Source organism: Chlorocebus sabaeus, chromosome 6 (genome assembly GCF_047675955.1).
Source record: "Chlorocebus sabaeus isolate Y175 chromosome 6, mChlSab1.0.hap1, whole genome shotgun sequence".
Lineage (NCBI taxonomy): Eukaryota > Metazoa > Chordata > Mammalia > Primates > Cercopithecidae > Chlorocebus > Chlorocebus sabaeus.
Window position 1 is genome coordinate 12,938,907 of NC_132909.1, and position 22,041 is coordinate 12,960,947.

A 22,041-nucleotide genomic window follows, 5' to 3' on the forward strand; every position below is an offset into this window, starting at 1 on the left:
GCTGGCTTGGGGGCTGTGGAGGGGTTGGAGATGCTGGGTGCCCACTGGGAATGGAGTCAGAGCTTGTGGGAGACAAGGGCGAAGTTCTCAATGAGGGCCATCATGGGGACCTGCTGACTCCACCTGCACTCCTGCCCTCACCCTCCTGAAACTGGTGCGCCTCGAAGTCCCCCATTCTCCACAAACCCACAATAGGGTGTTATCCCTTGATACCCTTCCCTATCCCCCAACTCTCCCTTCCCCATCAGGTGTCACCTCTTCTACTCATTAATTCCTGGGAGGGGGTGGGGTGGGTTTTCTTCTGGCCACACTGGGGAAGGATCCAGACAGGGACACAGGTGAGACTTTATTTATTGGAGAAGTATGAACTTTTATTATTTCTTTTTGTTTCCCCCCAAGGGATCTCGCTGTGTTGCCCAGGCTGGTCTCGGACTCCTGGGCTCAAGCCATCCTTCCACCTCAGCCTCCTGAGTCGCTGGGACTACAGGCACCCGCCACAACCACACCTGGCTTTTATGAATATTTTAACCCTGGTCCTTGTCCCCACAGACAATCCTGGGGCACAGGCTGTGGGTCTTGTTCAAGAGGCTTTCTTTGGATTTGAGGAGCCAGGCCTTGGTGCGCGGACCCAGGTCCCTGAGGTGGTCGTCATAGTACGTCTGCATGAAGCCCCGGAAGGTGCTGGGGCTCCTGAGGGAGAAAGGACATCACAGTGGAGGCCCCAGCTCTCCCCAGGTGTTCTCTGCCCCATTTATCTGCTGCTTTCTCTGACCCAGTTCCTTCTCTCAGCTCTAACCCTCTGCTCCTCCCAGACCTAGGGGTCACAGCCCCACTGCCGCCCTTTCCTCCTCCCTGAAACCCAGGGGTTCCGGCCCCAGCCCCTCCTCCCTCAGACCCAGGAGTCCAGGCCCCAGCCCCTCCTTCTCCCTCAGACCCAGGAGTCCAGGTCCCCAGGCCCTCCTCCCTCAGACCCAGGAGTCCAGGCCCCCAGCCCCTCCTTCTCCCTCAGACCCAGGAGTCCAGGCCCCCAGCCCCTCCTTCTCCCTCAGACCCAGGAGTCCAGGCCCCCAGCCCCTCCTTCTCCCTCAGACCCAGGAGTCCAGGCCCCCAGCCCCTCCTTCTCCCTCAGACCCAGGAGTCCAGGTCCCCAGCCCCTCCTTCTCCTTCAGACCCAGGAGCCCAGGCCCCCAGCCCCTCCTCCCTCAGACCCAGGAGCCCAGGCCCCCAGCCCCTCCTCCCTCAGACCCAGGAGCCCAGGCCCCCAGCCCCTCCTCCCTCAGACCCAGAGATACAGGGCCCCAGCCCCTCCTCCCTCAGACCCAGAGATACAGGGTCCCAGCCCCTCCTCCCTCAGACCCAGGAGTCCCCTCCTGCCACCCAGTCTAGCACACACTCACCAGAACCACTGCCACCTGTCTCTGGTCCTGTTCACCACTGGCTCCAGCAGCTCCTTCATCCTGCCCGTCACCAGGCTCCAGTGACTCATCTTTAGCTTTGGTGGGGGGCTGGGGGTTCCTTCATAGGCTTCTGACTGGCATGCTAGGTGGAACCAGAGGGCAACTTGGGCGGGCTGGGACCCTACAATCCCCCCTTCTCCCTTTCCCGCCATGCTCATCCTGTGTCACTCCTGGTGGCCCAGGGGCAGCCCCCTGCCAGTCCTCTTGCCTCCTGCCTTTACCCGTATATGTCCCCTGACCGCTTACCCCTCCTTCAACCATCAGTAATCTCTCTCTCCCCGTTTTTTGTTTTTAGTTTTTTTTTTTTTTTTGAGACAGAGTCAGTCTCTTGCTCTGTTGCCCAGGGTGGAGTGCAGTGGCGTGATCTTGTCTCATTATAACCTCCACCTCCTGGATTCAAGCAATTCTCCTGCCTCAGCCTCCTGAGTAGCTAGGATTACAGGCATGTGCCACCATGCCTGGCTAATTTTTGTATTTTAAGTAGAGATGGGGTTTCGCCATGTTGGGGCCTTAAACTCCTGACCTCAAGTGATCCACCCACCTCAGCCTCCCAAAATGCTGGGATTACAGATGTGAGCCACCCCGTCCGGCCAGGCCATCTCTTCACCTTGTGTCAGTAGTCTCTCCTGTCACCCTGTCTGCCTATGGTTTCCCTCTAATGGCCTCTCTAATTGCCATCCTCTGATGCCTCCCTTCACCACCTGATTTTGCTGCCCAGGAACTATCCCTTTCCCCCTTAGTTCTCCTGTGACCCCCACCCTGTCTAAGCTACCTCTATGGACAGTGGAGGGAAAGCAGGAGGTGACTTTCTGCCCCCAGGGGCAGACATTGGCTCAGCCTTGCTGTCAGTTCCTCTTTCCAGGCCAGACCTTCTACCCACGAGTCTGGACAAAGCCTCGCCTACAGAGACCAACCGTCACGCGGGGGCCACATGTGGCCGGCTGTGTGCCTTGGCCGGTGACTTTTCCTCTCTCCCCATGACTCAGTTTCCCCTTCTGTAGAATGGGATAATAGTACCTACCACAGGGTTATTGTGAAAATTAAGAGTTAATACATACGATGCACATAGAATGGTGCCTTGCACATTGTAGGCGCTATATACGTCTTAATTTTTTTTTTTTTTTTTTTGAGACTGAGTCTTGCTCTGTCGCCCAGGCTGGAGTGCAGTGGCGCGATCTTGGCTCACTGCAAGCTCCGCTTCCTGGGTTCAAGTGATTCTTTGGCCTCAGCCTCCCAAGTAGCTAGGACTACAGGTGTGTGCCACTATGTGTGGCTAATTTTTTGTATTTTTAGTAGAGACAGGTTTTTACCCGTCCGTTAGCCAGGATGGTCTCAATCTCCTGACCTTGTGATCTGCCCGCCTCGGCCTCCCAAAATGCTGGGATTACAGGCATGAGCCAACATGCCCAGCTCTGTGTTAAAAATTTAGATTTCTACTGGATGACACTGATCTAGAATATGATCCCATTTTAAAATAAAGTACATCGCCGGGCATGGTGGCTCATGCCTGTAATCCCAGCACTTTGGGAGGCCAAGGTGGGCGGATCACCTGAAGTCAGGAGTTCAAGACCAGCCTGGGCAACATGGCAAAACCCTGTCTCTATCAAAAATATAAAAAATTAGCCAGGCGTGGTGGCGTGCGTCTGTAGTCCCAAATACTCTGAAGGCTGAGGCAGGAGAATCACTTGAACTGGGGAGGTGGATGATGCAGTGAGCCGAGATCGCACCATTGCACTGTCACGCACTGGGTGACAGAGACTCCGTCTCAAAAAAAAAAAAAAAAATTAAATGCATATGCAAAACACAGACGTACACACCAGCACACACTCACAGACCCCCTCGCATGTGTCCACACACTCAAATATTTTGCACACATGTACCCCACAGAGAGACAGGTGCACACAAATACACGCACACAGACATGCACTTTTACCGCGACTGTGCACTCCCAGTTCCACGCACGCACACACACACATGCACAGATGATCCCAGTTTGTACCAATGTTATATTCACACTTTACTCTCAACCACTGACACACACACTCCCCGACACGCACACGCTCCGTACTCAGTCTCACATGGCTACAGAGCCACAGGACACACAGCCACACTCACACCCACCAGGTGTGGGCCCCACATCCCTCCACCCTCTTCTTCTCACCCCCAATGCAGGCCAGGACCAGCACACAGAGGCACAGGGCAGGCAGGTCCTGGAGCCTGTTTCTGAGGAGGGACATTTCTGGGGGTTCCGTGCCTCTGTCCCTCTGTGCTCAACTCTGCGGGCCGGGGGAGGGGAGGCTGCACAGAGCAGAGCCCTCCTCCGGCCACGTCCCCACTTGGCAGAGACTTCAAAGAGCCAGGCCCAGGTGACAGTGGCAATCAGAGGTCATGCCTCTGTGGGCCTCCCTCCTTCCCACCCTCCCACACCGTGCCCTGAGAGAAGACAGAGGCTCTTGAGCCTCCTGCACTGAAGCAGGTTCAAATCCTGTCTCCACCTCCCATGACAGCCCCATTTGCTGGCCTCAGTTTCCTCCTCTATAAAGTGTGAGACATAGTACATATTTCAGGATATTACTTGAACAAATACAAAGAAAGGCACAGTGGCTCATGCCTGTAATCCCAGCACTTTGGGAGGCCGAGGTGGGCAGATCATATGAGGCCAGAAGTTTGAGACCAACCTGGCCAACACGGTGAAACCCTGTCTCTACTAAAAATACAAAAATTAGCCAGACATAGTGACACGCGCCTGTAATCCCAGCTACTCGGGAGACTGAGGCAGGAGAATCGCTTGAACCCGGGAGGTAAAGGCTACAGTGAGCCACGATCACGCCATTGCACTTCAGCCTGGGTGACAAAGAGACTCTGTCTCAAAACAAAACAAAACAAAAACAAAGAAAGCTCTTACCGTGGAGCCTGGCATTATAGGTGCTCAAAGATCATGGCTGTTATTATTATTTTGTGTCTAATTTCTCCTAGCCACTGGGCTGCAGGGCCAGGCTTGTGGTAGAGCCTCAACAGGGCCCAAGGGATGATGGCAGGAAATAGCAACACAGTCTCATGTCTCCGGCCTCTGTTTCTTTCCGGGTAGGGTGGAACCCGATCACCTCCACGCATTCCTTGAGTTCTCAATTCCAGCTCTTTCTCCTCCGGGTGACTCTGGCTTCAGACAGACCTGGGCTTCGAATCCCCTACTCCTTCACCGCATGACCTGGGCAAATACGTTTTCTTTTCCGGGGCTCAATTTGTTCAACTGTAACATGGGGTTGATAGGGAGCACCTGCCTCCCAGCGTCCTCATGCAGGAGGGCTGAGGCCTATGCAGGAGAGTTGCAGGTGCACATAGTAGGAGGTCATCAACATCAGGTCTCGGGCCAGGGCGTTGGCTCCCACCTGAAATCCCAGCACTTTGGGAGGCTGAGGCAGGCGGATCACTTGAGGCCAGGAGTTCAAGACCGGCCTGGGAAACATAGTGAAACCTGGTCTCTACTAAAAATACAAAAATTAGCCAGGTGTGGTGGTGCATGCCTGTAATCCCAGCTACTCAGTGGGGGGCAATGGAGCGAGACCTTGTCTCAAAAACAAAACAACATTAACAACAACAAAAACCAACAAAGGCCAGGTGTGGTGACTCACACCTGTAATCCCAGCACTCTGGAAGGCCGAGGCGGGTGGATCATGAGGTTAGGAGATCGAGACCATCATGGCCAACATAGTGAAACCCTGTTTCTACTAAAAATACAAAAATTAGCTGGGTATGGCGGCATGTGCCTGTAGTTCCAGCTACTCAGGAGGCTGAGGCAGGAGAATCGCTTCAACCTGGGAGGCGAAGATTGCAATGAGCCGAGATCGTGCCACTGCACTCCAGCCTGGGCGATAGAGTGAGTCTGTCTTAAAAAAAAAAAAAAAAAAAAACCCACATCAGGCCAGAAATAGTGCCAGAAATAGAACATTTTTCTCTTGATGGACCCAGCTGCACCCCAGGGCACATGGCTCAGTCAGGGGACTGTGGACTGGACTCTTTTGTCTAGGCTTGCCAGATGAAGTAGAGGAGGCCCAATTATATTTGAATTTCAAATCAACAGTGCATGATGTTTTAGTATAAATATGTCCCATGCAATATTTGGGAATTGTACCAAAAAGTTTTTTTTGCTATTAATCTGAAATTCAAATGTAACTGAGCATCCTGCATTTTTACATAACAAATCTGCAAACCCAATCTTGGCCACAACCTGAACAACTGTGCAGGACTATCTTGACCCAGATGTCTGCCTTGGCAGAATCCTGTCCATCCCAGAGGCCCAGCATGAGCACAGCAGATGTCCCCTGCAGTTCCTCGGTAGCAATCATCAGCAGATTGAAAACACCCAGAGTTTCTGTTTGGGATGACGAAGATATCCTGGAAATAGTGGTGATGGTTGTACAACAAGGTGAATGTACTTAATGCCACTGAACTGTACACCTAAAAATGGCTGCAATGGTAAGTTTTGTTTTTGTTTTTGAGGTGGAGTCTCACTCTGTCACCCAGGCTAGAGGGCAATGGCACGATCTTGGCTCACTGCAACCTCTGCCTCCCTGGTTCAAGTGATTCTCCTGCTTCAGCCTCCTGAGTAGCTGGGATTACAGGTGCGCAGCAACCACGCCCGGCAAATTTTTTGTATGTATGTATGTGTGTATGTATGTATGCATTTATTTATTTGAGACAGAGTTTCGCTCTTGTTGCCCCGGCTGGAGTGCAAAGGTGTGATCTCAACTCGCTGCAACCTCCGCCTCCCAGGTTCAAGCAATTCTCCGGCCTCAGCCTCCTTAGTAGCTGGAATTATAGGCACCTGCCACCATGCCCAGCTAATTTTTTGTATTTTTAGTAGAGATGGGGTTTCACAATGTTGGCCAGGTTGGGCTCGAACTCCTGACTTCAGGTGATCCACCTGCCTCGGCCTCCCAAAGTGCTGGGATTACAGGCATGAGCCACCATGCCCGGCTCAATTTTTTGTATTTTTAAAGAGACGCGTTTTCACCATGTTGGCCAGGATGGTCTCGAACTGCTGACCTCTCAAGTGATCCACCCACCTCAGGCTCCCAAAGTGCTGGGATTGCAGGCATGAGCCACCGCGCCTGGCCGCCCAGCTAATTTTTAAATTTTTTTTAGAGACAGGGTTTTGCCAAGTTGCCCAGGCTGGTCTTGAACTCCTAGGCTCAAGTAATCCTCCCACCTCGACCTCCCAAAGCGTTGGGATTACAGGCCTGAGCCACTGCGCCCAGCCATGTTGTTTATATTTTATCACAATTATAAAAACCAAAAACAGCCAGGTACTGTAGCCCCAGCTACTCAGGAAGCTGTGGTAGGAGGATTCCTTGAGCCCAGGAGTTTGAGAGCCCAGCCTGGGCAACATAGTAAGACCCCCATCTCTTAAAAAAAAAAAAAAAAAAAAAAAGCCGGGTGCAGTGATTCACGCCTCTAATTCCATCACTTTGGTAGGCCAAGGCAGGTGGATTACAAGGTCAGGAGTTCGAGACCAGCCTGACCAACATGGTGAAACCCTGTCTCTACTAAAAATACCAAAAAAAAAAAAAAAGTTAGCTGGGTGTGGTGGTGGGCACCTGTAATCTCAGCTACTCAGGAGGCTGAGGCAGGAGAATTGCTTGAACCCGGGAGGCAGAGGTTGCAGTGAGCCGAGATCGCGTCATTACACTCCAGCTTGGGTGACAGTAAGAGACTCCGTCTCAAAAAAAAAAAAAAGGCCGGGCGCGGTGGCTCATGCCTATAATCCCAGCACTTTGGGAGGCCGAGACGGGCGGATCACAAGGTCAGGAGATCGAGACCATCCTGGCTAACACGGTGAAACCCCGTCTCTACTAAAAGTACAAAAAACTAGCCGGGTGAGGTGGCGGGCGCCTGTAGTTCCAGCTACTCGGGAGGCTAAGGCAGGAGAATGGCATAAACCCGGGAGGCGGAGCTTGTAGTGAGCCGAGTTTGCGCCACTGCACTCCAGCCTGGGCGACAGAGCAAAGACTCCATCTCAAAAAAAAAAAAAAAAAAAAAAAAAATTGGGGCCAGCATGATGGCTTATGCCTGTAATCCCTTGTAATCCCTGGTGGGAGGATCACCTAAGCCCAGGAGTTAGACACTTGTCTGGGCAACATAGGGAGACCTTGTCTCTACTAAAAATAAAAAAAATTAGCCAGGCGTGGTGGCATGCACCTGTAGTCCCAGCTACTTAGGAGGCCGAGGTGGGAGGATTGCTTGAGTCTAGGAGTTCAAGGCTACAGTGAGCTATGATTGTACCATTGCACTACAGCCTGGGTGACCCTGTCTCCACAACAAGCAAACAAAAACTCAAAATAAAAAACAAAAACAAACCCACTATGTGTTGTGTTATGAAAACCAGCTTGGTGTGGGGTTCAGAGCCTGACTCTACCTTTTTCTTCCTTTCCTTTTCTTTTCTTTTCTCTTTTCTTTTGTTTTCTTTTGTTTTCTTTTCTTTTCCTTTCCTTTCCTTTCCTTTTCTTTCTTCCTCCCTCCCTCCCTCTCTCTTTCTTTCTTCCTTTCTTTCTTTTTTGAGATGGAGTCTTGCTCTATCGCCCATGCTGTAGTGCAGTGGCGCGATCACAGCTCACTGCAACTTCCATCTCCTGGGTTCAAGCAATTCTCCTACCTCAGCTTCTTGAGTAGCTGGGACTACAGGCGCTTGCCACCACGCCTAGCTAATTTTTGCATTTTTAGTATAGACAGGGTTTCACCACATTGGCCAGGCTGGTCTTGAACTCCTGACCTCAGGTGATCCACACGCCAAGGCCTCCCAAAGTGCTGGGATTACAGATGTGAGGCACTGCGCCCAGCCTCTTTTTTTTTTTTTTTTTTTTTTTTGAGATGGAGTCTTGCTCAGTCGCCCAGGTTGGAGTGCAGTGATATGATCTTGGCTTACTGCAACCTCCACTTCCTGGGTTCAAGCAATTCTTCTGCCTCAGCCTCTTGAGTAGCTGGGATTACAGGCATCCGCCACCACGCCCGGCTAATTTTTGTATTTTTAGTAGAGATGCAGTTTCACCATGTTGGCCAGGCTGGTTTTGAACTCCTGACCTCAAGTGATCCGCCTGCCTCGGCCTCCCAAAGTGCTGGGATTATAGGTGTTAGCCACTAGGCCTGGCCGATTCTACCTCTTTCTAGCGGTATGACCTGGTACAAGTTGCTTTACCTGTCTGGGCCTGTTTCTTCATCCATGAATGGCAGTCATGGACTACCTACCCCCATAGGGTTGCCCGGGAGAGTAAAGATCGTGCACAGAAAATGCTGCATAGGTGCTCCGTCAACGCCAGCTGCTGTTTCATTAGTGTGTGCTTCCCCAGCACACACTGTGTGGCAGGAACCACGGCAGGGCTTTTAGATGATGAATGTACTTAATAGCAGTGGGGCATAGTGGCTCATGCCTGTAATCCCAGTACTTTGGGAGGCTGACACGGGCAGATCACTTGAGGTCAGGAGTTTGAGATCAGCCTGGCCAATATAGTGAAACCCTGTCTCCACTAAAAATACAAAAATTAGCCATGCGTGGTGGTGGGCGCCTATAATCCCAGCTACTTGGGAGCTTGAGGCAGGAGAATCGCTTGAACCCAGGAGGCAGAAGTTGCAGTGAGTCAAGATGGCGCAATGCACTCTAGCCTGGGTGACAGAGCCAGATTCCATCTCAAAAAAAAAAAAAAAAAAAAAAGTGGAGGGGCGGGGCGTGGTGGCTCACACCTGTAATACCAACACTTTGGGAGGCCGAGGCAGGTGGATCACAAGGTCAAGAGATTGAGACCACCAACATAGTGAAACCCCATCTCTACTAAAAATACAAAAATTAGCTGGGTGCGGTGGCACACACCTGTAGTCCCAGCTACTCGGGAGGCTGAGGCAGGAGAATCACTTGAACCTGGGAGATGGAGTTGGCAGTGAACCGAGATTGCACCGCTGTGCTCCAGCCTGGGTGACAGAGCAAGACTCCATTTCAAAAAAAAAAAAAAAACCAAGGCCGAGCACAGTGGCTCACGCCTGTAATCCCAACACTTCGGGAGACTGAAGCAGGTGGATCACCTGAGGTCAGGAGTTCAAGACCAGCCTGACCAACATGATGAAACCCCGTCTCTACTAAATACAAAAAATTAGGTGGGTGTGGTGGTGCATGCCTGTAATCCCAGCTACTCGGGAGGCTGAGGCAAGAGAATCGCTTGAACCCGGGAGGCGGAGGTTGCAGTGAGCTGAGATTGCGCCATTGCATTCCAGCCTGGGTGACAAAGCAAGACTCCGTCTCAAAAAAAAACAAAAACAAAAACAAAAAACACTTATTTGCCACAAAAACCCTATCAGATGAGCATCTTTATCATTTCCATTGTACAGATGGGGAAACAGGCTTCGGGGTGGGGGCGTAGCCACTTACTGACAACTCCCCAACCAGCAGGTGGTGGTTTTGAACTGGGACCCTCTCACACTACCTAACAAGGCCAGGACAACCTCTGCCCCTCTCCACCAAAATCCAAGAGGTCAAGTGGATGTTGGAGGTGGCATGGGCTCAGGGAGGTCTCTGACCTCTGCCCCAGTTCCAAGGTCAGCACACAGGGAGGGCTGTGTGTTTGCTGTTTGCTGCTTGCAATGTTTGCCCATCTCAGGGACGGGAACAGGCTGAAGGTCATTTAGGCTGGACTTCAGAGGCAGCACACAAACAGCTGCTGGAGGATGGGAACTAAGAGGTCAGAAGGGGGCGAGGTGGGCCCCAAAACCCAAAAACAGAGCCTGCAATTCTGTTCTCTAAGTCACCAAGCCCCCAAACCACTCTCATCTCCTTCTCTCTATCCCTGGATCCTGTCCCTGGTCTGAATCCCACCCCCTCATCCCTCAAATCCCTGCACCCTCCTCCCTGCTAATCTTCTGGTGTCGCTAGCCGCTCCCCTCCTGGCTGGATACCCTGGGTGATGGCAGGGAAGGCTGGGGTGAAAAACAGTTTGAAATGTCCCTCCTAATGCATGTTGAAAGATTGAGTTATAATTCACATTCTATAAAATTTACCTTTTTTTTTTTTTGAGATGGAGTCTCACTCTGTTGCCCAGGCTGGAGAGCAATGGGGCAATCTCAGCTCACTGTAGCCTCTGCCCTCCAGGTTCAAGAAATTCTCATGCCTCAGCCTCCCAAGTAGACTACAGGCACCTGCCACCCTGCCTGGCTAATTTTTAAATTTTTAGTAGAGATGGGGTTTCACCATGTTGGTCAGGCTGGTTTCGAACTGTTAAGCTCAAGTGATCTGCCCGCCTCAGAATCCCAAACTGCTGGGATTACAGGCGTGAGCCACTGCGTCCGGCTAAATTTACCCTTTTAGAGTGTACAGTTCAATGGTTTTTCCTATACTGGCAAGGTTGCACAATCATCACCAGTATCTAATTCAGAATATGGCTCACTGCAGCCTCAACCTCCCTGATTCAAAGCCATCCTCCTACCTCAGCCTCCCGAGTGGCTGGGCCCACAGGTGTGCACCACCATGCCCAGCTAATTTTTCTTTCTTTTTTTTTTTTAGGAGGGATGGGGTCTTGCTATGTTGCCCAGGCTGGTCTTGAACTCCTGAGCTGAAGCAATCCTCCCACCTTGGCCTCTCAAAGTGTTAGGATTACAGGCGTGTGCCACCACGTCTGGCAGGGGATGATTTTGGAAGAGAACTGGAGGAAGTGAGGAGGGAGCCAGGCAGATATCTGGACCCCTGGGAAGAGCATTCCAGGAAGAGGAACAGGATCTGCAAGGGCCCTGTGGTGGGAGCGTGCCCAGTACATTGGAGGAATAGTGAGGAGTTGCTTGTGAGTGATGGACAGAGAGACAGAGATGAGGCGATCGTGGACAGGGTAGTGTTCCGTTTACAGGCCTTTGGTAAGTTCTTCTGGGTTGACTCTGAGAGAGTCAGGAGAGTTCTGAGCAGAGGAAGAGCATAGTCTGACTTGAGGCCGGGCACAATGGTTCATGCCTGTAACCCCAGCACTTTAGGAGGCCGAGGAGGGTTGATCGCTAGAGCTCAGGAGTTCGAGACCAGCCTGGGCAACATGGTGAAACCCTGTCTCTACTACAAATACAAAAATTACCTGGGTGTGGTGGCTCACACATGCCTGTAGTCCCAGCTACTCGGGAGGCTGAGCAGGAGAATCGCTTGAACCTGGGAGGCAGAGGTTGCAGTGGGCTGAGATGGTGCCGCTGCACTCCAGCCTAGGCAACAGAGTGAGACTCTGCCTCAAAAAACAAACAAACAAAAAGTCTGACTTGAGTTCTAACAGACTGCTGAGTGAGAAGAGAGGAGAGTATAGGAGTTTGGAGAATTGATTTTCGGGGAGAAGGGAATGCATTAACCCCAGAGAGTAATATTTATACATTTATTTATTCTCTTTATATCTTCTTTTTTTTTTTGGTAGAAACAGTGTCTCACCATGTTACCCCGGCTAGTCTTGAACTCCTGGCCTCAAGTGATCCTCCCACCTCAGCCCTCCAAAGCGGTGGGATTACAGGCATAAGACACTGTGCCCACCTTCAGGATTTCCTTTTTCTTTTCTTTTTTTTTTTTTTGAGACAGAGTCTTGCTCTGTCCTCCAGGCTGGAGTGCAGTGGCCCAATCTTGGTTCACTGCAAGCTCCGCCTCCTGGGTTCACACTATTCTCCTGCCTCAGCCTCCCGAGTAGCTGGGACTACAGGCGCCCGCCCCCATGCCCTTACGCCTGGCTAATTTTTTTGTATTTTTAGTAGAAATGGGGTTTCACCATGTTAGCCAGGATGGTCTCAATCTCCTGACCTTGTAATGCACCTGCCTTGGCCTCCCAAAGTGCTGGGATTATAGGCGTGAGCCACTGTACCCAGCCCAGGATTTCCTTTTTTCTTTTTTTCTTTTGTTTTTTTTTTGAGACACAGTCTCGCTCTGTTGCCCAGGCTGGAGTGCAGTGGCACGATCTTGGCTCACTGCAACCTCTGCCTCCCGGGTTCAGGCAATTCTCCTGCCTCAGCCTCCTGAGTAGCTGGGACTACACGCGCCCACCACCACACCCAGCTAATTTTTGTATTTGTAGTAGAGACAGGGTTTCACCATATTGGCCAGGCTGGTCTCAAACTCCTGATCTTGTGATCCGCCTGCCTTGGCCTCCCAAAGTGCTGGGATTACAGGCGTGAACCACTGCGCCCGGCCGAGGATTTCCTTTCATGTTTTGAGATGGAGCCTTGCTCTGACACCCAGGCTGAAGTGCAGTGGCATGATCTTGGCTCAGTGCAGTCTCCACCTCCTGGGTTCAAGCGATTCTCACACCTCAGCCTCCCAAGTAGCTGGGATTACACGTGCACAACACCACGCCTGGCTAATGTTAGTATTTTTAGTAGAGATGGGGTTTCACCATGTTGGCCAGGATGGTCTCCAACTCCTGGCCTCGAGTGACCCTCCTGCCTTGGCATCCCAAAGTGCTGGGATTACAGGCGTGAGCCATCATGCCCAGCTTCAGGATTTCCTTTTCTTTTTTTTTTTTTTTGAGACTGAGTTTTTTTTTTTTTTTTTTTTTTTTTTTTTTTGAGACGGAGTCTTGCTCTGTCGCCCAGGCTGGAGTGCAGTGGCCGGATCTCAGCTCACTGCAAGCTCCGCCTCCCGGGTTTACGCCATTCTCCTGCCTCAGCCTCCCGAGTAGCTGGGACTACAGGCGCCCGCCATCTCACCCGGCTAGTTTTTTTTGTATTTTTTAGTAGAGACGGGGTTTCACCGTGTTAGCCAGGATGGTCTCGATCTCCTGACCTCGTGATCCGCCCGTCTCGGCCTCCCAAAGTGCTGGGATTACAGGCTTGAGCCACCGCGCCCGGCCAAGACTGAGTTTTGCTCTTGTTACCGGCTGGAGTGCAATGGCGCGATCTTCGCTCACTGCAACCTCCGCCTCCCGGGTTCAAGTGATTCTCCTGCCTCAGCCTCTCGAGTAGCTGAGTTTACAGGCACCCATCACCATGCTCAGCTAATTTTTTTGTACTTTTAGTAGAGGCGGGGTTTCGCCATGTTGGCCCAGTTGGTCTCAAATTCCTGGCCTCAAGTAATCCGCCCGCCTCGGCCTCCCAAAGTGCTGGGATTACAAGGGTGAGCCACTGAGCCCAGCTAGGATTTTCATTTTAAGGCTGTGTTACATTCCATTGCATTTACAGACCACATTTCCTTGACCCATTCATCTGTTGATAAACATTTAGGTTGTTTCCATATCTTGGGTATTGAGCAGAGCTGCAGTGAACAAGGGAGGGCAGGTATCTCTTCAAGGTCCTGATTTCAATTCTTTGGAATAAATACCCAGAAATGAGATTACAGCATCATTTGGTAGTTCTGTTTTTAACGTTTTGAGGAACCCCCATACTGTTTTCCACAGTGGCTGCGGTGTTTGGTGTTCCCACTAGCATTGTAGGAGTCCCTTATATATTTTGAATATTAACCCCTTATTAGTTATATGGCTTACAAATATTGTTCTTATGAAATCTTAAGCTGGGTGAGGTGGCTCACACCTGTAGTCCCAGCACTTTGGGATGCCAAGGCGGGTGGATCACTTGAGGTCGGGAGTTTGAGACCAGCCTGGCCAACATAGCAAAACTCCTTCTCTACTAAAAATACAAAAAAATTAGCTGGGTGTGGTGGCACATGCCTGTAATACCAGCTACTAGGGAGGCTAAGGCAGGAGAATCCATTGAAACCAGGAGGCAGAGGTTGCCGTGAGCTGAGATCACGCCATTGCACTCCAGCCTGGGGGACAGAGTGAGACTCTGTGTCAAGAAAAAAAAAAAAAGGCCAGGCATGGTGGCTCATGCCTATAATCCCAGCACTTTGGGAGGCCAAGGCAGGTGGATCATGTGAAGTCAGGAGTTCAAGACCAGCCTGATCAACATGGAGAAACCTCATCTCTACTAAAAATACAAAAATTAGCTAGGTGCGGTGGCACACGCCTGTAATCCCAGCTACTTGGGGTGTTGAGGCAGGAGAATCACTTGAACCTGGGAGGCAGAGGTCACAGTGAACTGAGATTATGCCATTGTACTCCAGCCTGGGGAAGAGGAGCGAAACTCCGTTTCAAAACAACAAAACATAGGCCGGGCGCGGTGGCTCACGCCTGTAATCCCAGCACTTTGGGAGGCCGAGGCGGGCGGATCACAAGGTCAGGAGATCGAGACCATGGTGAAACCCCGTCTCTACTAAAAAATAGAAAAAAATTAGCCGGGCGCAGTGGCGGGCGCCTGTAGTCCCAGCTACTCGGGAGGCTGAGGTAGGAGAATGGCGTGAACCCGGGAGGCGGAGCTTGCAGTGAGCCGAGATTGCGCCACTGCACTCCAGCCTGGGCGACAGAGCGAGACTCCGTCTCAAAAAAAAAAAAAAAAAAAAAAACAAAACATTAAAAAAAACCTCAACCCCTCATCTCGGGTAGACCACACCAGGAAAAGAGTAGCATAGTGACTTTGCCAGGTTGAGGGTTCAATCTAGTCCCAGTTCTCCACTTCCTGGCTGTGTGACCTTATACAAGTAGCCTCACCTCTCTGGGCCTCAATGCCCTTATGGGATTAATAAGGCCCAGTTTGCAAGGTTCTTAGGAAGATCCTTTTGAGACCACGGAGTTAAAACATCCTTAGCACAGGGCAAGTAGATGGGGCATTGGAGGGCTTGTGAGGAGTCCCTAAGGTACAGCCTCTGCCCTCTCCCGCAGCCCCTACCCTCTCTGGCACCCCTGGCCCACAGTGAAGAAGCACTCAGGAGAGAATTTTGTATAGGATTTTTACTGGTGGCACCTGGGGCCACATGGAGGCAGTCCTCAGCACAGGTGCTGGGGTGCGGGAAATTTCAGAGCCCCCTCCTGGGATGTCACCCTTCAGGTGCTCATGAGTTAATCTTGAGTTTCTCCTTCACTTTCCGAAATGTCTCTGAAAACCAATCCCTGTGGGGAGGGATAAGGAAGGGGGTCACTGTGTGCAGCTCCCTCCCAGGCTGTCCAAATTCTACCTGCTACGTGACTCCCACCTCTTCCCCTTCCTGAATCTCCATCCTCACTGTATATGGGATTAGGAGGTCCGCTGGGCTGGGTGGGCCAACTTCTGTGCTTCAGTTTCGCAGATGGACCGGAGCACGATGAAGTCTAAACACTTTACCCTTGACTGGGCATGGTGGCTCAAGCCTGTAATCCCAGCACTTTGGAAGGCTGAGACAGGCAGATCACTTGAGGTCAGGAGCTCAGGACCAGCCTGGCCAACATGGCATATCCCTGTCTCTACTAAATTACAAAAATAAGCCACGCATGGTGGTGCACGCCAGCTACTCAGGAGGCTGAGGCAGAATTGCTTGAACCTGGGAGGTGGAGATCGCAATGAGTCGAGATCACGCCACCGCATTCCAGCCTAGGCAACAGAGCGTGACGACTCCATCTCAGAAAAAAAAAAAAAAAAAAAAAACCCTGGCCTGGCTTTCAAGACCTGCCATCTCTTGCTACCAACTCTTTCTTCCAATCTGCCCTTGCCTCAGCTGTTCTCATTCAAAGGTACTTTCCAGTCTCCCTGCCTATGCCCAGGCTGTTCACATGCCTGGAATGCCACCCGCTCTTGATTATGATTATCGATCAACCTTCTTGGCTTAGGACCTTTGCCTCTCCCTCCAATCTTCCTTCCTTCCTTCCTTCCTTCCTTCCTTCCTTCCTTCCTTCCTTCCTTCCTTCCTTCCTTCCTCCCTCCCTCCCTCCCTCCTCCCCTCCCCTCCCCTCCCATTCCTTCCCTTCCCTTCCCTTCCCTCCTTCCTTTTTTTTTTTTTGACAGAGTTTCGCCTTTGTTGCCCAGGCTGGATTGCAATGGCGCGATCTCAGTTCACCGCAACCTCCGGCTCCCAGGTTCAAGCGATTCTCCTGCCCCATCATCCCGAGTAGCTGGGATTACAGGCATGTGCCACCATGCCCGGCTAATTTTTTGTATTTTTTTTAGAAGAGACAGGTTTTCTCCTTGTTGGTCAGGCTGGTCTCAAACTCCCGACCTCAGGCGACCCACCCACCTCGGCCTCCCAAAGTGCTGGGATTACAGGCATGAGCCAACAGGCATGAGCCATTGTGCCTGGCCTAATTTTGTATTTTTAGTGGAGATGACGGTTTCTCCGTGTTGGTCAGGCTGGTCTTGAACTCCCGACCTCAGGTGATCCGCCTGCCTTGGCCTCCCAAGGTGCTGGAATTACAAGCATGAGGCACTACACCTGGCTTCCAATCTTTCTAAGTTTAGTCCTGGCTAGATTTTCCCTCCCTCCCTCCCTTCCTGCCTCCCTCCCTTTCCCTCCCTCCCTCCCTTCCTTCCTTCCTTCCCCCTCCCTCCCCCCCTTCCTCTCTCTCTCCTTCCTTCCTTCCTTCCTTCCTTCCTTCCTTCCTTCCTTCCTTCCTTCCTTCCTTCCTTCCCTCCTTCCTTTTCTTTCTTGTTGAGACAGGGTCTCATTCTGTTGCCCAGGCTGGAGTGAAGTGGCACAAACATAGCTCACTGCAGCCTTAACCTCCTGGGCTCAGGGGATCCTCTTGCCTCAGCCTCCCGAGTAGCTGGGACTACAGGTACATGCCATCATGCCTGGGTAATTTTTTGTATTTCTAGTAGAGATAGGGTTCTCAAACTCCTGACCTCAAGTGACCCACTCACCTCAGCCTTCCAAACCTTCCAAAGTGCTGGGATTACAGGTGTGAGCCACCGTGCTCGGCATGTTCTTCACTGTTTTATTGCCCACAATGAAACAGTTTCCAGCACTTAACAGATGCTCAATAAATATGTATTAAGGAATGATTCTCTAACTTGCCACAGGGAGCAAGGGTGGATTTAAAGATGTAGTGAGCATCTACAATGTGTCAGACACCCTGTAGACCCTCTCCTTTACTTCCCCTCAGAACCACCATTTTACAGGAAGGAAACTGAGGCTCACAGTAATGCCTCTCTCTTAAGATCACACAGGGAGTAAGGGGCTCTATGCCAGCCTGGGGACACAGTCTGGCCAAGTTTGGGTCCTCCATTACCCCACAAGACCATCTTTTTTTTGTTTGTTTTTGAGACGGAGTTTCGCTCTTGTTGCCCAGGCTGGAGTGCAGTGGCATGATCTCCGCTCATTGCAACCTCTGCCTCCCAGGTTCAAGTGATTCTCCTGCCTCAGCCTCCCAAGTAGCTAGGAATAGAGGCATGTACCTCCATGCCCGACTAATTTTGTATTTTTAATAGAGATGGGGTTTTTCCATGTTGGTCAGGCTGGTCTTGAACTCCCAACCTCAGGTGATCTGCCCGACTCGGCCTCCCAAAGTGCTGGTTTACAGGCGTGAGCTATTGCGCCCAGGCTTTTTGTTTTTTTAGAGACAGGATCGCCGGGTGTGGTGGCTCACACCTGTAATCCCAGCACTTTGGGAGGTCGAGGCAGGCGGATCACAAGGTCAGGAGTTCAAGACCAGCCTGGCCAAGATGTGAAACCCTGTCTCTAATAAAAATACAAAAAAAATTAGCCAGACGTGGTGGCAGGCGCCTGTAATCCCAGCTAGTCAGGAGACTGAGGCAGAGAATTGCTTGAACTGGGGAGGTAGAGGTTGCAGTGAGCTGAGATGGGACCACTGCACTCCAGCCTGGGAGACAGAGCAAGACTCTGTCTAAAAAAAAATAAATAAATAAATAAAATAAAAATAGAGACAGGATCTCGCCACGTTAGCCAGGCAGGTCTCAAACTCCTAGGCCCCAGCAATCCTCCCACAGTCCTGGGATTACAGGCGTGAGCCACTGTACTTGAGCAAGACCATCTTTTCTTTTTCTTTTTTTAGACGGAATGTTGCTTTGTTGCCCAGGCTGGAGTGCAGTGGCACCATCTTGGCTCATTGCAACCCTCACCTTCCTGGTGCAAGCAATTCTCCTGACTCAGCCTCCCGAGTAGTTGGGATTACAGGTTCATGCCACCATGTCAGGCGAATTTTTTTGTATTTTTAGTAGAGACAGGGTTTCAACATGTTGGCCAGGCTGGTCTCGAACTCCTGATCTCAGGCAATCTGCCCACCTAGGCCTCCCAAAGTGTTGGGATTACAGGCGTGAGCCACGGCGCCCAGCCCAAGACCATCTTTTAAAATGTGGCCTGGATGGGAGTCCAGGAAACTGCCCCTGAAGTCTGAGATCCTTGAGATCTAGCTGTGTGACCAGAAGGACGTTGTCAGCCTCTCTGGGACTTGTTTTTTTTTCAATTTGTCCATCTTGGACCATCCTCCAGGGCTCCACCCAAAAACACACTCCAGCCCTCCTGTGCCCTGGGAAGGGTTCTAACCGCATCTTGGCAGGAAGTTCACTCTGTGTGATGAGGTTGATGAATTCCCGAACATTGTTCTCCAGGGTCTTTCCAAACTCCTCCAGGACATCAAAGGGGTTGGAGACATTTGGAACCCCCTGGGCTGGGGTTGGGCCTGCCAGGAAGATGGGCAGCGGTGCAAAAATTTTTTTTTTCTTTTTGAGACAGACTTGCCGTGTCAAGTGGTATAATCTCGGCTCACTGTAACCTCCACTTCCTGAGTTCAAGCAGTTCTCCTGCCTCAGCCCCCCAAGTAGCTGGGATTACAAGCGCACACCACCACAACTGGCTAATTGTTTTGTATTTTTAGTAGAGATGGGGTTTCACCATGTGGGCCAGGCTGGTTTCGAACTCCTGACCTCAAGTGATCTGCCCGCCTCGGCCTCCCAAAGTGCTGATATTACAGGCATGAGCCACCCTGCCCGGCCAAAAATTTGTTATTGGAACCCCCTTGGGATGGGATCCCGGGATGGATAAGGAGATCCTTGGGGATCATGTGGTTAGAATGGGGAGGCTATTGGAGTGACCACGTGGGGCTCAAGCCGCTGAGAATTGCCTTACTCAGCACTGACCCCCTCCACAGCCCCTCGCCCTGATCACCCACTTTCAAGGCTGTGGAAGGAGGACAGCCAATCCCAGAGGCGTAGGCGTCAATACGTCATCAGATGCTAGGGCTCTCCTGGGCAGATTTGGCGCCTGCCGGACTGAGCCTGGGAGAACCTGGAGACCCACCCGACCACGATGGGGCAACCACGACCCAGAGGGGGCCCCAGAGCTCTCAGAGGTCCTCTAAGCCGGAACCCAGGCCTGTAGCCACCTTCACTCTTCCAAAAGTCCAACTCCGCAATTCTCCCATCCCACTTTTACCTTCCAAGACCATCGACAGAACCACCACCAGGAGCGACAGGAAGAGCCTCATGGCGGGGCCGGAGGGGCACTCTGAAGGCAGAGGGAGGGGTGCAGGGGATCAGTAGCACCCTCCTCCGTGCCTCCCTTTCTCCCTCCCTGGATCCCCTCATCTCCTTTTTTTGAGTTCTTGCAGAGTGGAGGCTGGTGTCCCTCCCAAGCACTCAGCACCAACCTGACTCCTTGCTGGAGGGCTCGGTTGGGAGGTCCTGTACCACCAGCAGGACCTTTATCAGGCTGGGGAGGGGGCGGGGCAGGTTGATGTTGATCTCTCTCCTCCTGAGCCTGCCTCCTTCTGCCCACCCAGGTTTTTCTCCTCTGTCCCTGGCCCGTGGGCGTTGGGGTCAGGTGGGGTCCCGGGCACTTCCCTTAGCCCCAAAGCCCTTTACCATTCAGCACCCTCACCTCCCAATCTCCCTGACTCTAGGGGGTCCTCAGACTACCATAGCCCCTTTCCTCAACTCACAGGACAGCCTCGGCCTGTCCCTGTGGACATCTGCCCTCAGGGGCCTTTCAGTAATAATCCTGGGATCTCATCTGCCCCTTATTCACACTGTATCCCTAGACCACCTCTTTCCCCTACTTCTCTCTTGGCAAGCCTCCTCATCCCCAACAGCTTTTCCTTTATGTTGCTGGGGTCTCTCAGAGGCCCCGCACTCCTACCCTGCGTGCCACCTCCAATTTCTTTCAGACCAGCCCTTGAAGCACCTCAGACCACCCTGATATTCTCTGGGCTCTTAACTTGATGGTTCTCAATCTCCCTTTTTTGCGAGGGGGTCACCTTAGCTGGAGGACACTAAAAACCTCACCTGCATTAGCCAGGTGTGGTGGCTCATGCTTGTAATCCCAGCGCTCTGGGAAGCTGAGGGAGGATCACTTGAGCCCAGGAGTTCGAGACCAGCCTGGGCAACATAGGGAGACCTCATCTCTACAAAAAAATTCAAAAATTAGCTGGGTGTGGTGGCGCATGCCTGTAGTCCCAGCTACTCAAGAGGCTGAGGTAGGAAGATTGCTTGAGCCCAGGAGTTGGAGGCTGCAGTGAGCTGTGATTGCGCCACTGCACTCCAGCCTGGTGGGCCAGAGTGAGACCCCATCTCAAAAAATTAAAACCCTCAGCTGAAAAGTTCTGAGTGTACGCCCCTTCCTCCCTTCCACCGGGACTCACCCCCTTTGTCTGACTACCTCCCCCCAACACTGCATCTGCTCTTATTCACCCTCCAAGGCCCCTCCTGGCACCAAGCCTGCTTCCCCCCATCACCACATCCGTCCCCCAAGGCTGGAGTCCAATTCCTTCCCCACCAGCTGCCTTTGACCGCCAGTGACCCTGGCAGCTGGTGGGGAGGGTGTCCTCGGCCCAGCCTCAGACTCTAGGTTGGCTGGCCTTGTGCCCCCACAGCCACGTGTCAGCCTGGCGGTAGGGGGGTGGTTGTGAAAGGGACGGCATAGACAAGACCCTGGCAGGATTGCAACATCCCTCTGGCCGGTTCAGAGCTTCCAGTCCCTGTCAGCCCCATGGGGCCCCCTACTTCCCCAACTGAGCCCAACATTCCCTAAACATCTACCCAGATGTCTGCTTCCCTGACCCCACAAGAATAGAAAACAGTGCTCCTGCTTTTCCAACCTCATCCTCTCCTCTGCTATAGGAGTTTCTGTTGTATAGATGGGGAAACTGTCACCCAACCAAGAACATCCAGTAGGGCTCGGTGAGGGGCAAAGGGGGGGCTACTGACTGGGCGCAATGGCTCACACCTGTAATCCCACCACTTTGGGAAGCTGAGGCGGGAGGATCTGCTTGAGCCCAGGAGTTTCAGACCAGCCTGGGCAACATAATAAGACCCCATCTCTAGAAAAAAAATAAAAATTTGGTCAGGCGTGGTATCCCACGCCTGTAATCCCAGCACTTTGGGAGGCCTAGGCGGGTGGATCATTTGAGGTCAGGAGTTCGAGACCAGCCTGACCAACTGGTGAAACCCTGTCCCTGTTAAAAATAGAAAAAATTAGTCAGGTGTGGTGGCACAGGCCTGTAATCCCAGCTACTTGGGAGGCTGAGGCGCAAGAATCGCTTGAAATGGGGAGGCAGAGGTTGCAGTGAGCCGAGATGGTGCCACTGCACTCCAGCCTGGGCAACAAGAGCGAAACTCCGTCTCAAAAAACAAAACAAGCCGGGCGCAGTGGCTTATACCTGTAATCCCACCACTTTGGGAGGCCGAGGTGGGTAGATCACGAGTTTCAGGAGATTGAGACCATCCTGGCTAACACGGTGAAACCCCGTCTCTACTAAAAATACAAAAAATTAGCTGGGCATGGTGGCGGGCGCCTGTAGTCCCAGCTACTCGAGAGGCTGAGGCAGGAGAATGGTGTGAACCC

General features: G+C 52.0%; 1 protein-coding gene across 2 annotated transcripts; it reads right to left on the reverse strand.

Moving 5' to 3' along the window:
- Positions 1–319: 319 nt before the first annotated feature.
- Positions 320–20,470, reverse strand: APOC4 (apolipoprotein C4). 2 transcript variants are annotated; one of them, XM_007997157.3, is made up of 3 exons: positions 3,619–4,356; positions 1,398–1,539; positions 320–690 (listed from the first exon to the last, which is right to left on the reverse strand). In XM_007997157.3, the coding sequence occupies exons 1-3, from the start codon at positions 3,692–3,694 to the stop codon at positions 525–527; spliced, it is 384 nt and encodes a 127-aa protein (XP_007995348.1). In that variant the 5' UTR covers positions 3,695–4,356; the 3' UTR covers positions 320–524. The 2 variants fall into 2 exon arrangements, with proteins under 2 accessions (XP_007995348.1, XP_007995349.1); XM_007997158.3 differs by lacking the exon at positions 3,619–4,356 and adding an exon at positions 19,636–20,470 and having other exon boundaries at positions 321–690.
- Positions 20,471–22,041: the final 1,571 nt, after the last annotated feature.